The sequence below is a fragment of the Dermacentor silvarum genome, chromosome 1 (genome assembly GCF_013339745.2).
Source record: "Dermacentor silvarum isolate Dsil-2018 chromosome 1, BIME_Dsil_1.4, whole genome shotgun sequence".
NCBI classification, from domain to species: domain Eukaryota; kingdom Metazoa; phylum Arthropoda; class Arachnida; order Ixodida; family Ixodidae; genus Dermacentor; species Dermacentor silvarum.
In genome coordinates this window covers 217,220,518-217,242,650 of record NC_051154.1, presented here as the reverse complement: position 1 = coordinate 217,242,650, position 22,133 = coordinate 217,220,518, and the positions used below count along the sequence as shown (strand labels likewise).

General features: G+C 46.6%; 1 protein-coding gene across 1 annotated transcript; it reads left to right on the top strand.

Moving 5' to 3' along the window:
• The first annotated feature begins 1,462 nt into the window (after nt 1-1,462).
• On the top strand, nt 1,463-12,752 carry LOC125942089 (endothelin-converting enzyme 2-like). Its single transcript, XM_049660057.1, has 4 exons — nt 1,463-1,732; nt 3,172-4,782; nt 11,238-11,484; nt 12,742-12,752. The coding sequence occupies exons 1-4, from the start codon at nt 1,463-1,465 to the stop codon at nt 12,750-12,752; spliced, it is 2,139 nt and encodes a 712-aa protein (XP_049516014.1).
• Nucleotides 12,753-22,133: the final 9,381 nt, after the last annotated feature.

Sequence of the window (22,133 nt, the reverse complement as noted above, 5' to 3'; positions counted from 1 at the left end):
TATTCAAGCTCTTAGACTGGGAAGGCTTAGGAGGGAGGATCAACAGCGAATATCTCAGCAGCCTTCGGTTTGCAGATGCCATTGTCCTATTCAGCAACAATGCAGACGAATTACAGCAAATTATTGAGGACCTTAATCGAGAAAGTGTAAGAATTGGGTTGAAGATGAATATGCAGAAGACAAAGATAATGTTCAATAGCTTCGCAAGGGAACAAGCATTCAGGATCGCCAGTCAGCCTCTAGAGTATGTAAAGGAGTACGTTTATCTAGGTCAATTACTCACAGGGGACCCTGATCACGAGAAAGAAATTTACAGAAGAACAAAATTTAGTTGGAGTGCTTACGGTAGGCATTGCCAAATCCTGACTGGGAGCTTACCACTGTCGTTGAAAAGAAAAGTGTAGAATCATTGCATTCTACCGGTGCTAACATATGGGGCGGAAACTTGGAGGTTAACAAAGAAGCTCGAGAACAAGTTAAGGACCGCACAAAGAGCGATGGAAGGAAACATCTTAGGACTAACGTTAGGAGACAGGAAGAGAGCAGTGTGGATCAGAGAACAAACGGGGATAGCCGATATTCTAGTTGACATTAAGCGGAAGAAATGGAGCTGGGCAGGCCATGTAATGCGTAGGATGGATAACCGGTGGACCATAGAATGGATACCAAGAGAAGGGAAGTGCAGTCGAGGTCGGCAGAAAACCAGATATGATGATGAAGTTAGGAAATTTGCAGGCGCAAGTTGGAATACGCTAGAGCAAGACAGGGGTAATTGGAGACCGCAGGGAGAGGCCTTCGTCCTGCAGTGGACATAAAATATAGGCTGATGATGATGATGATGATAGTATTGTTAGAAAGTTCTATGCATGGTTGAAGAGAGGTGGGCATTGCTACGGTTTACGAAATGGACTGGCCTCAGTGACCGATTGTAAGCGTGATGGACAACCACACGTGTTCGCATTGCTAGTACCTCGCTCCCTCCCTCGCTGCGGCATTTGCGGCAAACAACGCAATAAAGAGTCTCGCCTGAATGCGCTTTTATCGAGCAGCGGCTATTTCGGGGCCGTTTCATGTTAAGTGAATATATAATTGAGGCGCCACTGATCTGCGCTATGCCCCCTATAGTAGAGATCAGTAGAAGGCACTTGACAAATCAAGAATATGAGATCATGTTATGGCCTCGGCATGTTGTCGCAGGCTCATCGACATCGTAGGCTTGCTGCAGCAAGGATAAGACCCATCAAAACGCTCCCACAATGTGGCCCCTAACTTCCATGTTTGTGCCGTTCCTGTTTCCAGTCTTTAAGTACCGCTCAGTACGCCGCATCATGGTAGCAGCCATCGTCATCACCATTAGTCGCTTTCATCCATCACCATCATTATCGTGACAATCACCCGCATCATCACCACCATCATCGCCGCCGCCGCTGCCGCTCTGAAACGCTCGATTTCGCCCAGCAGCATGAAGTCGGAAACTACGCCCAACCCGGCATCGAACCCTCCAAGCCAAGGCTCCGCGAACGACCCAGGTGTCGCCGGGCGCGATAAGGACGTATGTCACGAGCGTCACTCGGAGGGCCACGCATGTTCCAAGCGCCACACCGAGCAGTACGACGCGTTCTTCGAGACAACGGACGAGGGCTTCATCCCTTCCAGGGAAATCGCGCCCATCTCGGAATTCTACCCGAGCACAGTACAGCGAGAGTTTACCACAGTGGAAACGGCGGCGCCTGTAAGCGGGGTGGGTTATACTGCGTAAGGTGCAGAGACGTGCGCGCCCGTACGTGCTGAAATTTGTGTCCTCGCATGACACGTTACAGGACACCTCTTAGTCAGTATGATGCTTGTCAGGTACTGACGGGGACCCATGCCAGCAGGGAGAGGTTAACGGAAAGCGGGTGAATGTGTCCGAGGAAAAAAAAAAAGCACGATTAGCCGGCATTTACATTTGGAGAAATCCATCGATCACAAAAACAATTTCGAACGCAACGTTGCAAAGCTGAATTTGTCCCGCGCGGCTCTATTTAATTCGGATTTTTTTCCCAGTTAAGTCATGCACATGCAGATATTTGGAGGAGGACCGAGTTTGTATCCGTCTATACATTGTAAGGGAATAGTTCAACCTCACTATCATTTTGTCCTGAGCCTAAGATCATTATGCTCCAAAATAAAGAGGTGGCATTTGCAAGTGCGCGTGGGCTTTAAATAGCGTGTTAATGAGGGCATGCTGACACATGGATAATGTTTGCTCTCTAGCGTTGCAGAAAAGCGGCGTCGAGCCGAGCAGGCGTCGGTAAATGTCGCCCTCGCACTCCGATTGCGGTGACGGGCAGCAGAATTTCTGTCACGTAGATGAGTGTGATTATGAATGTTTAAAGCTCAGCTTTCATACTCGGTCATTCATCCACGAATACGAGACAAGTTAAGTAGCCTTTGAACCACGAAATATAAGTGAGTTTTAGACTGAGAAGTTGCAGAGAGTCGGAGATATAAAACATTATAGCTCTTCTACAAGAGACAGATTCGTTCAAACGAACGTTTTGACCAATGGCAAGAAGCAAACACAGCAAAAAGAGAGAAAAAAAGAGAGAAAACGACCAGCCGAAATGCAATGAGACAAAAGAAAACATGTGCAGAAGAAATACGCAGGTGTGCGCTCAGTGTTTTTTTTTTTTGCTTGATCTATGTATCTGGATCGGTTTGTGAGATGAGCCAACTAATCCAACGTCGAAATTTTTGCCTTTAGCGACAGTACTCTCGAAGAATGTCTGTTGTGGATGAACGAAATTCGTCGAAACCGCAAAGCCACTTCGTTAAATACGCGCATTTGTCACTTCTCATCCACCGGGAACTTGTGGCGTAGACATCCTGACGTGTTTGTCTTTCTATGTGTACCGATCATGTCGAAGTCCTAATTGGTTGAATTTGTTCCTACGTTTACCGATCTTTCTTGTTCTTTTTCAGACAACAAAATCGCAACTTAGTGGTCCTATCACGCGGCCCATTCTGGAGACACGCAAACAACGCTTCAGAAGCCTGTTGATGGTTGTTTGCCTTGCGGTAGTGGCATCAACAATTGTCGTTTCCGCGTTGGTCGCATTCTACGTTTCGAAGCGCAGTCCAGTCCCTCTCATAGCAGAATGCACTAGTCCAGTTTGTTTGAAATACGAGGCCCTGGTCTCCGACCTTCTGAACGTGAGCGTAGCCCCCTGCGAAGACTTCTACTCCCACGTGTGTGGATCTTGGAGTTCCGATCCCAACAAGCTCAGCGTGTCAGATGCAGCCCTGGCAGCTTACCAGGGCAGCCTAAGTCGACAAGCCTTGCTTCAGTCGGTACCTCCGACAGGTCAAACGCGCGAGCAAAAGGCGACCAAGATGTTTGCGGCTTGCTACAATGTCGTCGACCAGAACGTTAGCTATGTGGAGTCAATACGAAGAGTGATGGAAGACGCGGGCCTACCGTGGCCTCATGTCGATTCCCGCACAGACCTCTTGCATTCGATATTCGCCATGTCAACTTGGCCCATTCCAGTTCTTTTTCGGATTGCCTTCACACGCATAGCTAACGAAGGCAGCCACCTGGTAATCAGGTCTATAACACTTGGCGTTTTCGCAGACCACATATGGAGGAACAAGGACGCGCGGCAGAGGGAAGACTACTTTTCCGTCTTGAAGAAATACTTTGAGAATGGAAAGTACAGAAGGAGCATCACCTATAACGAGACCACGTCTCTGGAAAAGAGCGTGATTCCAGTGCTTGGAAAGACCCTTGTCGGAAGACTTCAAGTCCTTCAAACCCACACAAGCCAACTGAACATTACGGCGCCCTCCATTCCACTGGAAGCGTGGCAACGAGAGCTGAGAAGTCGATTCAACACCTCTGCCGCTAATGTAACAATCTACGGAATCCGCTTCTTCGAAGCCTTCTTCGAGTTGCACAGGACGCTCGGTGAACGTGCGCTGAAACAGTACTTCGGGTGGTTTGTAGTGGAAGCTTTCTTGCCCTACACAAATTCTCACATTCTTCGCGAGTTTCACGGGAGTGAAGACAAAGCGATAGACGAGCAGATGAAATTCTGTCTCGGCTTTGCTGGTGTCACCGGTTACGCCCTCGACGCGAACTACTTGAAGAGCACCACCGATGCGAAAGTGCTTGACCGGGCGACTCAAGCGGGAGCAAGAATCAAGGATGCCTTCTACGACACGGTCAAGCGGAACACTTGGTTCGAGGAGCGCCTCATCACTTCGCTGGATGTGGACCGCGCCGAGGTGTTACTTGGCATGCTAGGCAAGTCCGATGAGAACAAGTGGCTGCCTGACATGACCGACGACGCGATCAAAAACCTGGCGACGTTGTCATCGCTAGGGTCAGGTACGTCCGAGAACGGCTCCTCTTCACTCTCACCAAGCGTGGTCATCGCCCTGCCCGAGGAGGGTCCCCCGGAAGATGACGCGAATCCGCCGCTGGCGCTGGCGCCGTATCATTTCTCCTTTCCGTTCCTCACGGTGGACGCGCCCGCACCCGCCGTCTATGCTGGACTCGGTTTCGTACTAGCAAGGCTCCTGTTCCAGGATCTGTTTGCTGGCCAGCAGCGCTGGAAGAACGCGACGCTGGACAAACTGCATGAGCGCGTGGAGTGTGTCTACACTGCCGACGAGACGGCTGCCATGAGCCGAGCCACCAGGGACGAGGTTGTCTTGGCGACGGCGGCCGTTAGCACTTTGTGGCGCGCATTCCTGGCTGCTACTACGGTGCCAGAGTCGAATGTTTCCGCTCCAGCGGTTGGTTTCGGGCCACAGTTCACGAAGTTTTCCGATCGGCAGCTCTTTTTCATGCTCCTCTGCCACAGCACGTGCGGTGATCCAGCTGGAGCACTACGGTGCAACGTGCCACTTAGGAACAGTGAGGCGTTTGACCAGACTTTCTCTTGCCAGCCGGGAAGCCCCATGCACGTGACTCGCATGTGTCCGGTCTTCAGTTGAAGTCAGCGCTAACAAAAAAAAAAAAAAAAAAAAGAAGGAGCAGGTTAGCACCTGCGGCGCGCACTGGATGTTGAGCTTCATCTATTCACAGCGGCGGTGCTTGCGTATAGGTACACACGCTGTCCGGGTTGATGCCAACTGCAGAGATCGCATGGCACGCAGCATGAGCGTTCATACTAAATTTGGGGCATCATTGTCCAGTACGCCACGCAAAAAGCGCAGTTTAAAATTTAACTACCACTGATGTTTAACATTTCCTTACGTAATCAGACATTGTGGCTCCGTGGCTATGGCATTCTGCTGCTGAAACCGAAGCCACTGATTCCATTTGGGGCCACGAAGGCCACAATTATACATGAGGGCGGAATGCAAGAACTCTTGTGCATCGAGCTTTTGGTACATGTTAAATAACAGTGGTCCATCAACCCGGCGCGTCCCACTGTACGGCATCTCTCGTAGTCCCCAGTGTTGGGACGTTCAATCAATCAATCAATCAATCAATCAATCAATCAATCAATCAATCAATCAATCAATCAATCGCGTTCTGCTGTAGAGCACAAGGTCGCGGGGGCGATTCTCGACCACGGCGGCCACATTCCGATGCGCACGCAATAACACACACGCCTACTTAGATTTAGGTGCTCGTTCACGAAGCCTATAGGTGGTCGAAATTTCTTCGGAGCCCACCACTGCTGTGTGTCTCATAGCTTGCGAGTTGTTTCAGAGGGTTAAACTCCGCGATATAATTTTAAAGCGAAGCTTTCTTTACGAACCTTCCCAGACTTTTGTGACAGTGGCTGCTGTCTTGCTGAATATATTTGTGGATATACCATGTGTCGCACGTAACTTGGGCCAAAATGTAAAAATATGCAAGTGCCACGTAGCTGTACTGAAGGTAATGCTGTTTGCCGTCGCTTGGAACAAGTCAGACTATTTTTTTTGTATTTCGACTAATTACATAATGAGTGGCCGCAGTGGGATGAGGAGACCAGATCAATGCATGAATAAACTGAGGGCTCTGACTCGGCCGCTCAGTCTAGGTCATGAAACTTGAAGCTGACGTGTTTCTGGAATACTGAGTGCTGGCATTTAGCAAAAGATGCGAGACCTGATTTTTCCACCGTAAGAGTGTATCTATGAAACCCGAACGAAGCGACATAACCCGTCTTCGGAAGGAGAGAAAATAGCTGTCTGCAAAGTGAAGCGCTAGCCACGTTATCCGCCATTTCATTAAATAATATACCATTGTGTCCACATATCTATACCAAATAAAAACTATGCGAATAACGTGGAGCCAGTATGTGTATAAGGTTCCTAATATATGCGAATCAATGAAGGCAAAAATAGAGGTGCCCAGTGATAATGAATCGGCGATTACTACCGCGGCTGTCATAGAAGAGTGCATGGTTTGCGCTAGACTAGAACAGCTAAGGATTCCGCCAGGATTATTGGAAGTGAGTCTGGAAGCCGAAGAGAAACAGACCATTCTCTTTAACGGCGCGAAGACAGACACCACACGAGAACATGTCACACACAAGTGGCACTACCAACTGTTTAATGAAAGGAATGCGTCAGAAGGGCGAATATTTTTCACTGGTGTGCAATACATCGACAGTGCAAACATTAAGACGTCTTGTACTTTCCTCAATTATTTATTTTCTTTGCTAAAAATTAAAGGAAATAAAATCGCGTTATGATGTTTGTACTATCTAAATGTTGCAGATGTGCGAGAAATATTCGCTCTTCTGATGCCTTCCTTTCATAAACAGTTGGTACTGGCTCGTCAGTTTGTCATGTTCTTGTGTGGTGCCCGTTATCACGCGCTTAGAGGTAATATACGGGGTGATCATTTTTAACTTTTCCGGCATTTTAAAAATTGCCTGTTGCAGATATAATTTTTATCCTTGAGCTGGATAATTCGAAGAGGCTGACATTACTAGCACGAGAAATCGAAACATATATCCAACTAATTAACAAGAAAGGTACTAAATAACGTCTTAATTTCTTTATGGCACGTGCTGCAATTTACGAATTGTAGCCGGTGAGCTTGCAAGACGTATCTACTTGAAATCAATCTCTAGGATGACACAAGTTCTCAGATATTATTTCTCAAAGTGTCGAAAGACATATATGGGCGTTCCAGTTACTTTGGTGTTTCAGTGCATAAAAACGCGGTTTGTTAAAAAAGTAAGTGGAACAACAGCGCATTTCAAAAAAAAAAAAATTACGGGGTTTTACGTGCCAAAACCCCGATTTATTATGAGGCACGCCGTAGTGGGGGACTCCGGAAAATTTCGACCACCTGGGGTTCTTTAACGTGCACCTAAATCTAAGTACACGGGTGTTTTCGCATTTCGCCCCCATCGAAATGCGGCCCCATCGAATGCGGCCGCCGTGGCCGGGATTCGATCCCACGACCTCGTGCTCAGCAGCCCAACACCATAGCCACTGAGCAACCACGGCGGGTAACAGCGCATTTCTGCGGCCAGTTTGATGGCGCATATCGCCAAACTGGTGTCATTCTGGAAAATCCTTCCTAGCGGATGCAACCTCACCGGCTACAAGTCGTAAATTACAATATTAGCCGCAAAGTAATTAATAAGAAGTTAATGAGTGAATTTTTGTTAATAATTTGAGTATGTGTTTCCATTTTTCCTGCGAGTAATGTCCGCCTCTCTGAATAATCTAGCTCAAGGAATAGAATTATGTTATCTGCAACAGGCGATTTGCGAAAATTCTGGAAAACTTAAAAATGATCTCCCCGTATATTAAATCGTACCAACAAGGCCAAAAACGTCCCTTCGAGAAAAAGACCCTGATTCAAGGACGATGAAAATATACCTACTATGTGCACTTTCATCAAAGTTACCGCGTTTAAAGTGTGTCTGGATGAACGTTAGCTTCTTTTTAGCTTGTCCGCGCTTGCGGATTCGCACACTGGAAAGAAGACGAGGAGCAAGAAAAGAACGCGTTAACGCTAGTGTCCTACTCGACGATTCAAAGTGTCTTTTACAAGGCTGCGTTGCCGTATCCCAGCGCTTAATTTTTACCTGAACAGATGTGGCCTGGCAGTATCCCCTTTATGCTACCTCTGCAATAAGCCGGAATCCATCGATCACTTTTTTCTATCGTGCCGACGGTTTTCAAATAATCGAAAACGATGGTTGGAAATTCCGCTTCGTCATCTAGGGCTGCCTTTTACACTACTCTTCTCGTCTCACTTGGAGCATCGGCATTAGGATACAGCTGTTTGCCGAGCCATTTATAGCTACCTCGGTGACGCAAAAAGATTACCCGATTAATATTTCCTATTTTCCATGATGGATTTACTTCTCCTTCAATAAAGTAAAAAAATTATAAAATTGAAATATGAGAAAGACAAATTCACAATAATAATAATAATAATAATAATAATAATAATAATAATAATAATAATAATAATAATAATAATAATAATAATAATAATAATAATAATAATAATAATAATAATAATAGTCTGAATTTAACTTATTTTTACATTGCCTGTTGGTGATACCGACATCACCGATAACCTTGTTTCTTGTTTTTTTATCATATTACCACACGGTTCGTGGCGGATCTCCAACAGTGGGTTTGTGCCATTAAACAATGAATCATCATCATCATCATCATCATCATCATCATCATCATCATCATCATCATCATCATCAGCGCGCTCGTGACACAGATGGCTCGAAGTCCGCCGTCCTAGTGTTCATCGAGGCATCACTTCTGGCCAGAGGATTCATGCCCTTTCTGCTCTCTGAGCGCATCCCGTCCTGTTTCAGATTCTTCTACCCCCCGTCAAGCTAGAACACTGCTCCACTTCAGCGTACAGCCATGCAAGGATTTGGTTCGACGCCCATTTCTGCGGTAAACCAAACTCTCGATTCTTCTGCGTCGGTGTCTGTGCGCGGGCTGCAGTTTCTGCGCAATTCATGCACGTCGGTATAAGTTCCAGGCCGACTGTTTCAGATGTACTAAATTGACTGCTTGTTGTACGGTAGAAACATGAAGGGGGGGGGGGGGGGGTCATCTTCTTTTACGTACACCGTAATAGGCGGAGGACAGCAAATTTGTTCGCAGCAGAAGCGTTCGGCTTATCCGGGTGTTCTGCCCCACGCACGGACTGATCGATTGCAATAATACTTAGCTACTAGCAATGAGAAGGGCCATTAAAAATGATGTGACCCAACGCTAGGGCGTTGCGCTGCGTAGCTCGAGGTGGTGGCTTGCATCCCGGCTGCGGTGGACGCATTCCGACGGGGGCAGATCGCAAGAACGCATAGTGTACCGTGCATCGGGTGCAGGTTAAATAATCCCAGGTAGTCAAAGTTAACCCGAAAACCCTCACTACAGCGTGCCTCATAATCAGATCGTGGATTTGGCATGCAAAAACCCCGGAATGTAATTATTTTTTTAAGTATGACGCGGCCGATTACCACTACCTCGTAACGAAAAAAAAAGAGAAAAGGGAGAAACGATGATTACTTTTCCTTATAGCGCGATTCACTGACAAGGAAAGCTATAGGGCAACTCCGTAGAAAAAACCTTTAATTTTGCTCGCTTTATCGCTTTACCGCTTTATCGTTCTCGAGAGGCCGATATACCGGTGTATCACGCCCATGTTATCCCTTAATGTGTTTCACTAAACGCTGTAGCCAGCTGATCATTCCTGCTCATATGACCTGGGCCCGCATTCACAAAAAACACCTTACGCTAAAATTCCTCGTAAGAGTAAATTCCAACCAATCCTGGTGCTGGGCATATTATTATCGAAGGTGGCCTGCCATTGCAAAAAGCACGTATACGAAGTGAAAGCTTTGTGAATTCGACTCCTGATGAATATGGTTATTTATTTATTTACTTATTTATTTATTTTTGCGAAGAGGCTGTTAGAGGCGTACACACGTGGTTGTCCCGTAGAGAATGAACGTGGTGACAAGGCGGTTCAGGTGATAGAGTTGGTGGGAAACGGTACACGCGTGATTAAATTGACGTGACACATTGTCGTCTTACACTCTGACAACTCCCTGCGCCACGCTTTAGTGTCTCGCCTCTTGCAAATGGTGATCGCACCTCAAAGGATGGCGTAAGTGCAAAACAAAGATGCGTTTGTCCAGTATCGTTCTGACGAATTCGCGTGTCATTTTTTTTTTCAACCCAGAACTGCGGGAGGCCCGAGATCTCACGGAATATTTGCGCTATTTAGCTCTGGTTTCCTCGAATTATTCGCCTTGTCTTCTCGGCCTACGTTTAATAAAAGTAGTTATAAGAAAGTCTGTTTTCTTTCTCTACATTTTCTGTTGACTTCAATGGAAATTGTGTTGAGCTGCAACTGAATATCGTGCACAATTCTTCGCAAGGGTGCAGTAGTGCACTACTCACTCACTCTCAAGGTGTTGAATTCCATTGGCACACGGCTACCTATACCACGTATAAATAATTGCCTAATTTGCACGCCGATTAACGTTAAGCGATCGGGGCCAACTGGAGTAATGGTAATCATGTACGATCTTCCCATTTTCTCCTACATCCCTGTATTTTTTCAGCCTTCAGTCTATTTCCCTTGCTCGCAACTCTGGCACAGGAAGTGTGAGAAAATGTGTTTAAAGCGGCGATCTTTCAGCCATGGTCGCGATTAAGTTTGCATTAAAATCATTTGCGTCAACAATGGAAATATGCTGGGGATTATGCTGACTGAGTAGCCGACGCTGTCCAAACAAAATTACGCAACGGGTTGCTTTTGCGGAAATTCTAGGGTAACATCGCCGCCTGCTTTCTTTGCTTGTTTATTTCTTTGTTTCTTTCTTTTTTCTTTCTTCCTTTCTTTATTTCTTTCTTCCTTTCTTTCTTTGTTTCTTCCCTTTCTTTCTTTCTTTCTTTCTTTCTTTCTTCTTTTTGCGCCCTGTCTGGTCTACCAAGCTTCTGCTCGCGGTTTCAATGACCTGTTGGCAATTTCAGAAGTATAATCTACCAAATTCCTTGGCCTTCCATCCCTTCCCTTCCCACCTGGCTTCATCTTTAGTGCCCATTCGCGTAATGTTCACAACTTCAAATCTTAAGTCGCTTCTTCGTCTTTCTTTGCGACCTTCACAGCCGTTTTATCGCTCTATACTTAATTAAGGGTTTGGTACAGTACTATCTCGCGAACAAGTCCCCAGAACACGGGGCTGAGTCCCGCCACTGCGCTTGGTTGCCTCGGCTGAATGGCTCCGCTTGTGTGACCTGCGCAGGGGGCGATGTCGCCACCCTCTGGTGCCGGTGGCATCGCCGCGAACCTGCTGGCGGCGCGGGGTCCGCTTGCCGCCGCTCAAGCGCGCACCCAGCTTTACCAGATGCGCAAGAAGTGGCGCAAGGAAGGCTACTCGGTCGTCGGCACCATATCCTTCGCCGTGCTCATCGTGGCCTTCATACTGCTGTTGGTCATGCTCACCCGGATGTTCAGAAGCAAGCGAACCGCTCACGCCGGCTGTAACAACGGTAAGCACGGCCGAATCGTTACGTTATCCTTTCCTACAGTGTTGCAACCAGTCGCGCGTCACGACTGGAGTGGATCAAGGGCACTATAACGCAAAGCTATTCCAAACTGTTTCTATTCCAGTAGAACTTGTTGCTGGGCGAGTTGGTTGAGATCTGGGGCCGAATTCGCAAAGCTTTTCTTTCGTAAGTGCTCTCTGCCATTGCGCCGGCTGCCTTCGCTAATATGTGCAGCATCAGGATTGGCTGCAATTTTCTCTTACGAACAATTGTGGCGTAAGAGCGTTTTGTGAATACGGGCCCTGAGTAATACATTGTTGCGCTAACCGCAAACACAAACTTAGAAAGAAAAGTAGGAAACGATAGGTCGAGCGCTGAACTTCAACTGTTTTATTGGCACAGCAGAGCAGGGAGAGTCAGCAAATGCACATGCGTGCGTCAGGGTCGTCTAGAGTGATTAAAGTGACGTTTTGAACAGCTGCATCTCGTTGTCAAACAGAAAAACAGACGTATCACTAATGCAACTGGTGAGTCTCTCTTTTATGTGATAAGGCTCCGAAAGTTCTCTCGCTAACGTATCACCACTACTGCCAATTATCTTAATCTCACGCAGTAGCGGCTCACACCTGCCGGCCAGCAAACCATGGCAGATGCAACCAGCTCACGATGAGTTTCGCGGAAATTTGGTCGTCCGCTAAACAAGCGGCGAAACACCGCAGAAAACGGGGGGATGAATTCACAGAGTTGCTCTTTTTCATTGCCTGGTCTCGCCTTCTCTAATATGTCCAACGTCAAGATTAGCGGGCAGTCACCCTCACGAACAGGTCTAGCTAGCGCAGTGCCAGTGAGTCGATGTCAGCGATAGTTTCTATAGCTTGCTGCACACCACGCTTTTCGCAACAGAGTGAGCAACTATTGAACACAATCCAGAGAAAAACGACGCCATTACTTGATGCCGTATTTTGTGATAATTGATTTCAGTTTTTGTTTCTGTTTTTAGCTCTTTTCATTTTCATTCGATGTGCCTAGTGGCCAATACCGGCAATCGTGACAGCGCGGCGGTGAGCGAGTCAACGACGAAGAGCATTAAGAATAAAAAATAAAGTGTATTGTTACAATATATGGTCTTCGGTAGCCACTGTTAATGGGTCGATGTTAATATCGACTCTTGGCATCATCGCTACAACAGGCAAAACAAAGAAATAAACCTCGCCCCTTTTGTACCATTTTTTGTGCTCTGTCCATTGTTGCACTGTCCAGATCCAATGTGATTGGATCCCTCGACGCTATGTATATCGAGCTATATATATCTCGAATGCCAAGGCTGCTGAGCGAGCGAGAGGTAAAGCCGAAGTGAAGGTGACTGAACCTCCCACTGGCTACCAGCAAGATCGTTGCTGATGCACTACGCAGTTAAAAAGCAGTACTTAGCTGTTTATATTACGCCGATGCATGCGCGCATCCAGTTAAATTATTATAATAATTTTGAGCGACTATTTGGTAGAACCGTATTGAAATTCTCAGCAAGCTAACAATGGCTTTTGCACGTTAACGGTTTAAGATATTGCGAGATGACTCGGAAATGGTAACGTGCAAAATCTTGCAGACACGCAAAATACAGCGGCTTCACCAAATCAACCTTAAACTACGATATTTTTTCCGTCATAATCAGCCAGTTGCGATCAAGCTAGCTGTTTGCCTTTACTCCATTTGGAGAATTATAAAAAGCGAAGCCGATCCAAAACATTACTTCCGTCCGGATCGACTCACGTTTGACCCAACGCGCTGGCTCAGCGGCTATATGACGTCGCGCTGCTGATCACGAGGTCGCTGGTTCGATTCCCGACCGAGGCGGCCGCATTTCTATGGGAGTGGAACGCAAGAATGCTCACGTATAGGGGGTGTATTTGCTTCGGGTGCACGTGAACATTATTCCGGAGTTAATTCCTCCACCACGCCGACTCTAATAGCCGACCTTGCAGTTTCGGAACGTCAACCACCACGATTTAATTAGACTAACTTTTGAACGAAACGCTTGCCGTAAGTCGCCAAACAAGCTCTCAGGATGGACTGAATTCCCATCCTTTCCGAGTTTAGGTCTGTGTATACATGGCAAGCGCCAACCTTCAATTTCGTCAAGTCATGGTAACCGGGAAGTGACCGCTATAGCGTCGATCTGTCCGATTTATTTGTTCATAGTGACGGCACATCAAGCTAATAGGGACACCCCATGATAAATGTGCCCTTTCCTATATGGAGGGAAAGCTTTCCTATACGGACGCTAAGAGTCCCTGTGTTTTCAGTCAAACGCTTTAAGCTGCGTTAAGTTAGGGCTCCATGTTTTCGGAGTTTATTTTTCTGGAACTTCGGAGGGCGTTTTTCGGAGTTTATTTTCTGGCGGAAATTCGGAGTTTATCGGACTTATTTCTTATAAATACGCAATTCTCCGAAATTCGGAGTTTAATTTTGCATCATTCTCAATACTCCAAAATCTCAGATGAAATGACATCTGAACACGAGAACATCAGAACACACGAAGCGTATTTTTGTTGTCTGGACTCTGGAAGGTTTGAACGCACAGACACATGTATACACAAGCACAAATACTTAAATACAAAACACCTACGTTTGTGCGTATTACAACCTTAAAGCTTGTTGTAATAGACGCAATCATACTTTACGAGGTTGCTGTCATTGATGGAAGCACGCTCCTTTCGATTGATGATTCTCAGCTTTGAAAATGCCCTTTCAATGTTTGCGCTAGAAGACTCAGCGCGCAGCGAGAAAGCATTGGCCACTGGACAGTGTGAAGTCTCCGAAGCGATGGGGGTTCAACAATGTTATTGATTAATTAGCTGCGACAGTTCGCAAAATCACTCATGAGTTGGCTCATGCCGTCAGTTTCAAGAAACACTAACCTTAAAAATCGGCGCATAGGTTTCGAACGCGCGGGTTAACTCATGCTTCACATTTAAATTCACAATTTGAACACTATACCAAAACGATTCACTGGTGTACTCGAGTGCATCGAAAATGTTCCTTTCAACTGTCTGGCTCCACTTTTCAGCGACAGCAGCGTAGTATCCATGAAGGTCTGCAACAGTCGTTAAGCGGTCATACGTCTCTCGCTCCGTGCGCGACAAGCCCTTCGTTAAATGTGCGATGGGTGTGGTCTATACGACATACTGTTGACGTGAGGTAAAGTTTACATCGGCCAAACCGGCCGATGTATCAATGACTGCTTTCAACATAGAATAGAATAGAACTTGCTATATAGAACGGAACAGGGTCATATTGGCCATTAAAATCGGAGTTTATCGGATAAATCCGAATTGTCAAAAATTTTACCGGCGAGTGTTTATCGGATTTTTTTCGAATTTATCTGACAACACAGAGCCCTACCTATAACCTAAGTACCAAGGTTTTTTCTTTTTTTAATTATACAGGATTTAAAAAAATCGTCTATGGCAGATAGCACAATTAGTCTGAGTTGGATTTTTGGAACAGGCGGACATTGCTCGCATGAGAACTTAAAATGTATAATCGACTAATTAACAAATGATCACTAATTTGGTTTATAACTTAATGCTTTGCGGCTAATATTAAAACTTACGTATTGTAGCTGATGAGTTTGCAGGACGTAGTCATTCGGAACGAATTCTGAGAATGACATTAGTTTTATTAAATGGCGGATTTCCGTCGTCGTCGTCGCCGTGATGTCCCGCGTAAAGTACAAATGCGATGAGGTCGCGGCCGCGCGTCGTATGCTGCGCAAGGTAAAGCGTGCGAGAAGGATGGTGACTTGACGCGCGTGCAAGGGAGGAGAGTGGAGAGGATCCACGTCGTCTTCTCACGCGCGCTAGGGTGGGAGCGGGGAGATGTGAGTGAGTGAGTGAGTGAGTGAGTGAGTAAAAATTTATTACAGAGTATGGGTCTCTGCTCTACGGAGAGGGAGGGGGAATAACGGTAGGATAGCAAAAAAATTATTATTACATATAATAAAAAAAATGTCGCAGTTTCGTCCGAAAGGCGAAGCATCGATTGCGATAGCAAATTAGTAGAGAGCTATTCGGGGTAGGGATAGTAGTTTTATCGGCTGCATAAACTTGGACACATTGGCTTACTAACTGAATTAACAATCGTGGTGTCAGCGCGCACAAGCAAACATGAATAGATCACACTGAATGACCGCCGCAAACGACTGTCAAAACGCTGGCAGCAAGCGCAGGTTCGCGCGGTCTATCGCTTCAACGGAAACTGAGCGGCGAATGTACAGCGCATAGAAAGGTCAGAGCCGTGTGGAGATAAGAGACGGTGCGGACGACCGGCATTCCCGGGAAAAGCGCAAAGGACAAGTTGTTGGCAGAGGAGAAGCTGCCCCCCCCCCCCCCCCCCCCTCTTCCCGCTTTGTTGCTTTCGCGTGGGAGATTCAGTGACAAGATACGCCTTTGGTGCCGGAGCACAGCGCCGCCCCGCCTCCCTCCCTCCCTCCCTCCCATACCCCCACGGTCTTTTGCGCGACGGTCACGTATGCTTTCTGCCGAGCGTTCGCTCTCCGTGATGGCGCGCGCGGGGGGGGGGGGGGTTCGCCCTCCGTGATAGCGCGCGTCCCCCGCGCGCTTTCGCTCGCGCATACGGCGCGCGGGGACGATTTTATCGCCCTTGGAATCTATACGGAACCTCACGGCGACGGTGACGCCGACGGCAGAAATCCGGTTGAAGTGTCCATATAATTGCTATCGCAATAAAATAGTAGATAGTGCGCGCCAGCGGGGAAGGGGAGCACATTAGCGTGCTCTCCTATTTTACTCCGGCCGCGGCTCCGCGGCTGCGCATCGCGCGGCGGAGCGCCAAATCTTGGAGGCAATCTGCAGTGGGTGCACAGGTATGCAATCCGAGAGACCTGATGGCGTCGTGTGCGCTGTGTTCTCGTGAGCCTAGTTCGCGTTGAAGTGAGAGGCAGCACGAAGGGCAATTCGCTCGCCGCTGCTGCCGCTCTTCATCAAGTCAGCTTCCTGACAAATAGTGTCCGCGGTCATCGAGTGAGATGTGTTCGTGTTTGCCTGCGTGTGCATCACACCCTGCTTGGCTAATTTCGTTATTACGCGACTGTTAACAGCAGTTTATACGGCCGATAAAACGGAAATCTTTAGTAATTCGTACAGCTGCCTAATAATTGGCTATCGCAATAAATGCTTCGATTTTCGTGCGAAACTGTGACTTTTCGGGCTTCAGTGCATAAAACAACGCTTTGTTTAAAAAGAGTGCATTTTTACCGTGAGTTTCGCGGTGCACATTTCAAAACTGGTGCCATCCTCGAAATTCCCTCCAAGTGGGTATGCCTCGCAAGATCACCGGCTACAATTCGTAAATTGCAGTTTATGCAATAAAGTAGTTATAACCTTAATTAGCGAAATTGCTGTAAATAGCGCGGGCAATTTAAAAACAAATTCTGTATAGTATAAAAATATCAACATTAAAGCTTCGCTTAGGTTTGCTGGGACATTACGTGTATCACGAATTGGTGCAACACTGCGTGGCTCCTTATATCATTAGTGCTATAGAGTACGCTCGAGTGCAACGCGGGCGATCTGAGTTGCGTTCATCGGTCTGTATACGAGGGCCCGGCGGTCCTCCCAGGTAATTTAAGACCAAGCAATCACGGAGGGAAGATAATCGATCGCCATTGCGCAGCCGCCTGCAAGCGCTACGCCGCAGCCTTGACTTTCAGCCGCCAGGAGCACTCGGACCCGTGCTATAGCTTCTACCGTTACGTGTGCGGAAGATGGGGTATGCGGCGGTTTGACAGCGTGCGTGACATCCTACTGAACAGCTTCAGGACAGCCGTGACCGACATGGCGATTCGCACGCAAGCGCCGGCTCAGTTCCAGAACCCGAGCCAGCGCGCCGCCAGGGCCTACACCAGCTGCATCTCGGTCTTAGACAGGAAGGACAGAGAGGTATTTAAACTCGCTGTATATAGGGCTTTTTCTACAGTGTCGCACACGCCTACTCGCGAAGCGCCGTTTGCGTCGCGGATATTCACTCGAATGAAGGTCGATACTCCTCTTAAAAAAATAATGTACGAAGGTCATGATTTGTCTTAGATTCGAGAATGTGATTTGGCCGCCATCGCCAGACGCTGTCGGCCGCAGAAAGGTTGATACCCCGAGATGGAAAAAGGTGTTGCTTTTATGAAGACACGAAGAGAAGCAGGACTGTCCGTAACGGCAGATATCATCCAGACGAAGGAGATCGCAAACGTTCGAACCGTTGCTCGAAAAAAAGTTCAGACGCCTGTCTACTTTGCGTATGTATAGTAAACTGGGTCGCGGCGGCATGGGATGAAATTCGGGCGTATCTGATGATGCGAGTACTAAAATGCGAGTACTAATGCTAGTACTGATAATGCGAGAGCTAAAAAAAACTATTACTGCAAACACTATGCTCACCAAGCTGCTGTTATGTAAAAGCATCACAAGGAACTATAATTAATGTATTATAATTAACGTTTTTTTTAACACGGTGTAGTTAAAAAAGTGTCTGGAGAAGTGGCTATGTAGCAGCGCTGCTGCTGGCGTCTACGTCTCTGGTGCCCCGGTATTGCGTAAACAGTAACAGGTATAATGGGCAGGCTCCAACGACGCTGTGTAAACGCTTGCACCATTCTCAGAGTTTTCAGCGCCCCTCACTCTATGGAAGCACCGCAACTTTCGTGAAAGTTAATAGAGCATAGGCGGTAGTTGCAGCCTGTGTTTTAAAAAGGACGCGTCAACTCATACCTGATACTCGCGGCCAGCGTAGGAAAGCGTGCCTGCCTCGTGATCGCTAAGCTGAGTGCTCCTGTTTAGCACGGTCACTCAAAAAAGTAAAAAAAAAAAAAAAAAAAAAGCTCGCGGGAGCACTCCAAGTTACCCTAAAGAAATTTGAAATGATGCCAAAGATTATTTCTCGGCTTGCTTCGTTCGTGCACAACTGCGCATATACCAGCCTCTACTGTATTTCAGCGCTTAGTAAGGACGAGGACAAAGAAGGAGACGTACGAACACACATGCGCTACTCACAACAATGAAGTTTATTGCCTTGACCACGCCGAACAATATAGTGCCATGGAAGTACGTCACCGACCACGTGAGCCACATTGCTCGCGGGGAGCAGGGTGACAAAACAGGGCGGGCAAACAGCAATGAAAATTTACCTGTACATGCGCAAAAAAGCAAGTTCCTTGTCCCTCAAAGCTAGGGAAGTCTTACTAATACAAGAGTCACCATGATAGTTGATCTGCTCACTCTCGATTATTAGACGGGTTAGTTCACACTTACTACTTCCAACTATCTGCGTTTTGTCAAAGAGAGGGAGACACCCACAAGTATGGCAATGAATAGCTAGAAAACCATCTGAAGGCGTTCTGTTAACTTTGTAGTTATGCTCCTTGAGCCGTTCATTTACGCAGCGTCCCGTCTGCCCAACGTAACATCGGCCGCACTTCAACGGAATGCGATAAACGACGCCCGATCTGCACTCAGTGAACACATTCTTGTGTTGCTTTTTGCAGCTTTTCTTTACTTTCTCAGTCGGGTCAGTAGTCCTACATAACCTACCCAGCTTGCTAGGTGCTGAGAAAACAACAGTTTCTTCAGATTGTGCGACACTTGATGGATATAAGGGATAACTGCTACATTACGCTTCTGAAAAGGAGGCCTAGCATCCGCGTTGAAAGAACCAGTACTGGTTTTTTTGCGTCGAAGGACACCCTCTGCGACTGACACCAACACATCAGTTGGGTAACCGGACTTTAAAAGCCTTGAAACTTGTTCGTTGAAGCTGGATGGCACTAAATGACAGCAAGACTTATCAAGTGTGTTATTGAAGCACATCTTAGTAATACTACGTTTTATCAGTTTAGAATGGTTAGGATGAAATGCTAAAAGCGCCTTGTTAGCTCTGGGTGCATAACACCAACATGTGCGGTGATCAGTGAACACTAATTTCACGTCTAGGAACCTAATGGTACCGTTAGCAGGCATTTCGACAGTCACTACAAGGGGAGAAAAACAATTACGTATAGCTTATACGATGTCATCACTCTCTTTTTGTAGCTGCTCAAAGGAGCAATCCAGGAACACAATAAAATCATCTACATATCTAAAGATTTGCACGCATTTGCTAAAAAATTCTAGGCGATGGGACAGGCCAAGGTTAATTTTTGCTAAAAACAAATCGCTTAACACCGGTGCAAGACAGGAGCCGATACAGACTCCTTTCTTTTGTAACAAGGGAATGCTATTCCATTGAATTAATGTCAAACAGAGATAAAAGTTAAGCATTTCTAGAAAATTGTCGACGGAGATACCAGCTTCACAGGAAAACTTAACGGGTCCGCATTCATCAATGCATTCCTCGACGCAACGTAACAAATCATCATGTGGCAAGGAATAATATAGATCTGTCACATCAACTGAAAAGGCTTTCAACCCAACGTCTGCGTGGGCCTTCACAAATTCAATCACTTCATTAGAATTCTTTACCAGACCCGCCGGGGTGGCTCAGTCAGCTAAGGCGTTGCGCTGCTGAGTACGAGGTTGCGGGATCGAATCCCGGCCCCGGCGGCCGCATTTCGATGGAGGCGAAATGCAAAAACGCCCGTGTGCTTGCGTTGTAGTGCACGTTCAAGAACCCCAGGTGGTCAAAATTAATCCGGAGCCCTCCACTACGGCGTGCCTCATAATCAGAACTGGTTTTGGCACGTAAAACCCCAGAAAGAAGAAGAATTCTTTACCAGAAATGGATCTTTTATTTCCAGCCGTTTCCAGCTCAATTCTGAGGGAGTGAATGTCCTGAATCGGCATAAGCCTTCATCCTGTGGTCTTCCGGTGAAACGTGTTTCATTCTTTCTTAAAGATCACTCTCTCTGTGTCCTTTCCGCCGATAAGGAGGGCGGGTTTGCTCTATTTTCTCGCGAGTGTTTCTTTAGAAAAGCTAACGATGCTTTGTCAGCCGTTTTCAATGAGCATAGGTCAGTTTCCTTGGCTAAAGTAAAGGCACGTGCGGTGCAACTTTGCAAGAACCTGGGTCTTGATAAACTGCGCAAAAGTATCGAAAAATCTGATAGCATGTCATTAGATGTATTCTTCAGTGCCAAAACACACAAGGAGGGGACACCTTTTAGAGTCATCATTTCGGAACAAGGCACGTGGCAAAAGCAAGTCGCTTCCTATCTAAATGACATGTTGAAACGGCTGGAAATAAAAGATCCATTTCTGGTAAAGAATTCTAATTAAGTGATTGAATTTGTGAAGGCCCGCGCAGACGTTGGGTTGAAAGCCTTTTCAGTTGATGTGACAGATCTATATTATTCCTTGCCACATGATGATTTGTTACGTTGCGTCGAGGAATGCATTGATGAATACGGATCCGTTAAGTTTTCCTGTGAAGCTGGTATCTCCGTCGACAATTTTCTAGAAATGCTTAACTTTTATCTCTGTTCGACATTCATTCAATGGAATAGCATTCCCTTGTTACAAAAGAAAGGAGTCTGTATCAGCTCCTGTCTTGCACCGGTGTTAAGCGATTTGTTCTTAGCAAAAATTGACCGTGGCCTGTCCCATCGCCTAGAATGTTTTAGCAAATGCGTGCAAATCTTTAGATATGTGGATGATTTTATTGTGTTCCTGGATTGCTCCTTTGAGCAGCTACAAAAAGAGAGTGATGACATCGTATCAGCTATACGTAATTGTCTTTCTCCCCTTGTAGTGACTGTCGAAATGCCTGCTAACGGTGCCATTAGGTTCCTAGACGTGAAATTAGTGTTCACTGATCACCGCACATGTTGGTGTTATGCACCCAGAGCTAACAAAGCGCTTTTAGCATTTCATTCTAACCATTCTAAACTGATAAAACTTAGTATTACTAAGATGTGCTTCAATAACGCACTTGATAAGTGTTGCTGCCATTAAGTGCCATCCAGCTTCGACGAACAAGTTTCAAGGCTTTTAAAGTCCGGTTACCCAACTGATGTGTTGGTGTCAGTCGCAGAGGGTGTTCTTCGACGCAAAAAAAACCAGTATTGGTTCTTCCAACGCGGATGCTAGGCCTCCTTTTCAGAAGCGTAATGTAGCAGTTATCCCTTATATCCATCAAGTGTCGCACAATCTGAAGAAACTAGCTGCTCGGGACAATGTACAAGTTGTTTTCTCAGCACCTAGCAAGCTGGGTAGGTTATGTAGGACTACTGACCCGACTGAGAAAGTAAAGAAAAGCTGCAAAAAGCAACACAAGAAAGTGTTCAGTGAGTGCAGATCGGGCGTCGTTTATCGCATTCCGTTGAAGTGCGGCCGATGTTACGTTGGGCAGACGGGACGCTGCGTAAATGAACGGCTTCAAGGAGCATAACTACAAAGTTAACAAAACGCCTTCAGATGGTTTTCTAGCTATTCATTGCCATACATGTGGGTCTCTCCCTCTCTTTGACAAAACGCAGATAGTTGGAAGTAGTAAGTGTGAACTAACCCGTCTAATAATCGAGAGTGAGCAGATCAACTATCATGGTGACTCTTGTATTAGTAAGACTTCCTAGCGTTGAGTGACAAGGAACTTGCTTTTTTGCGCATGTACAGGTAAATTTTCATTGCTGTTTGCCCGCCCTGTTTTGT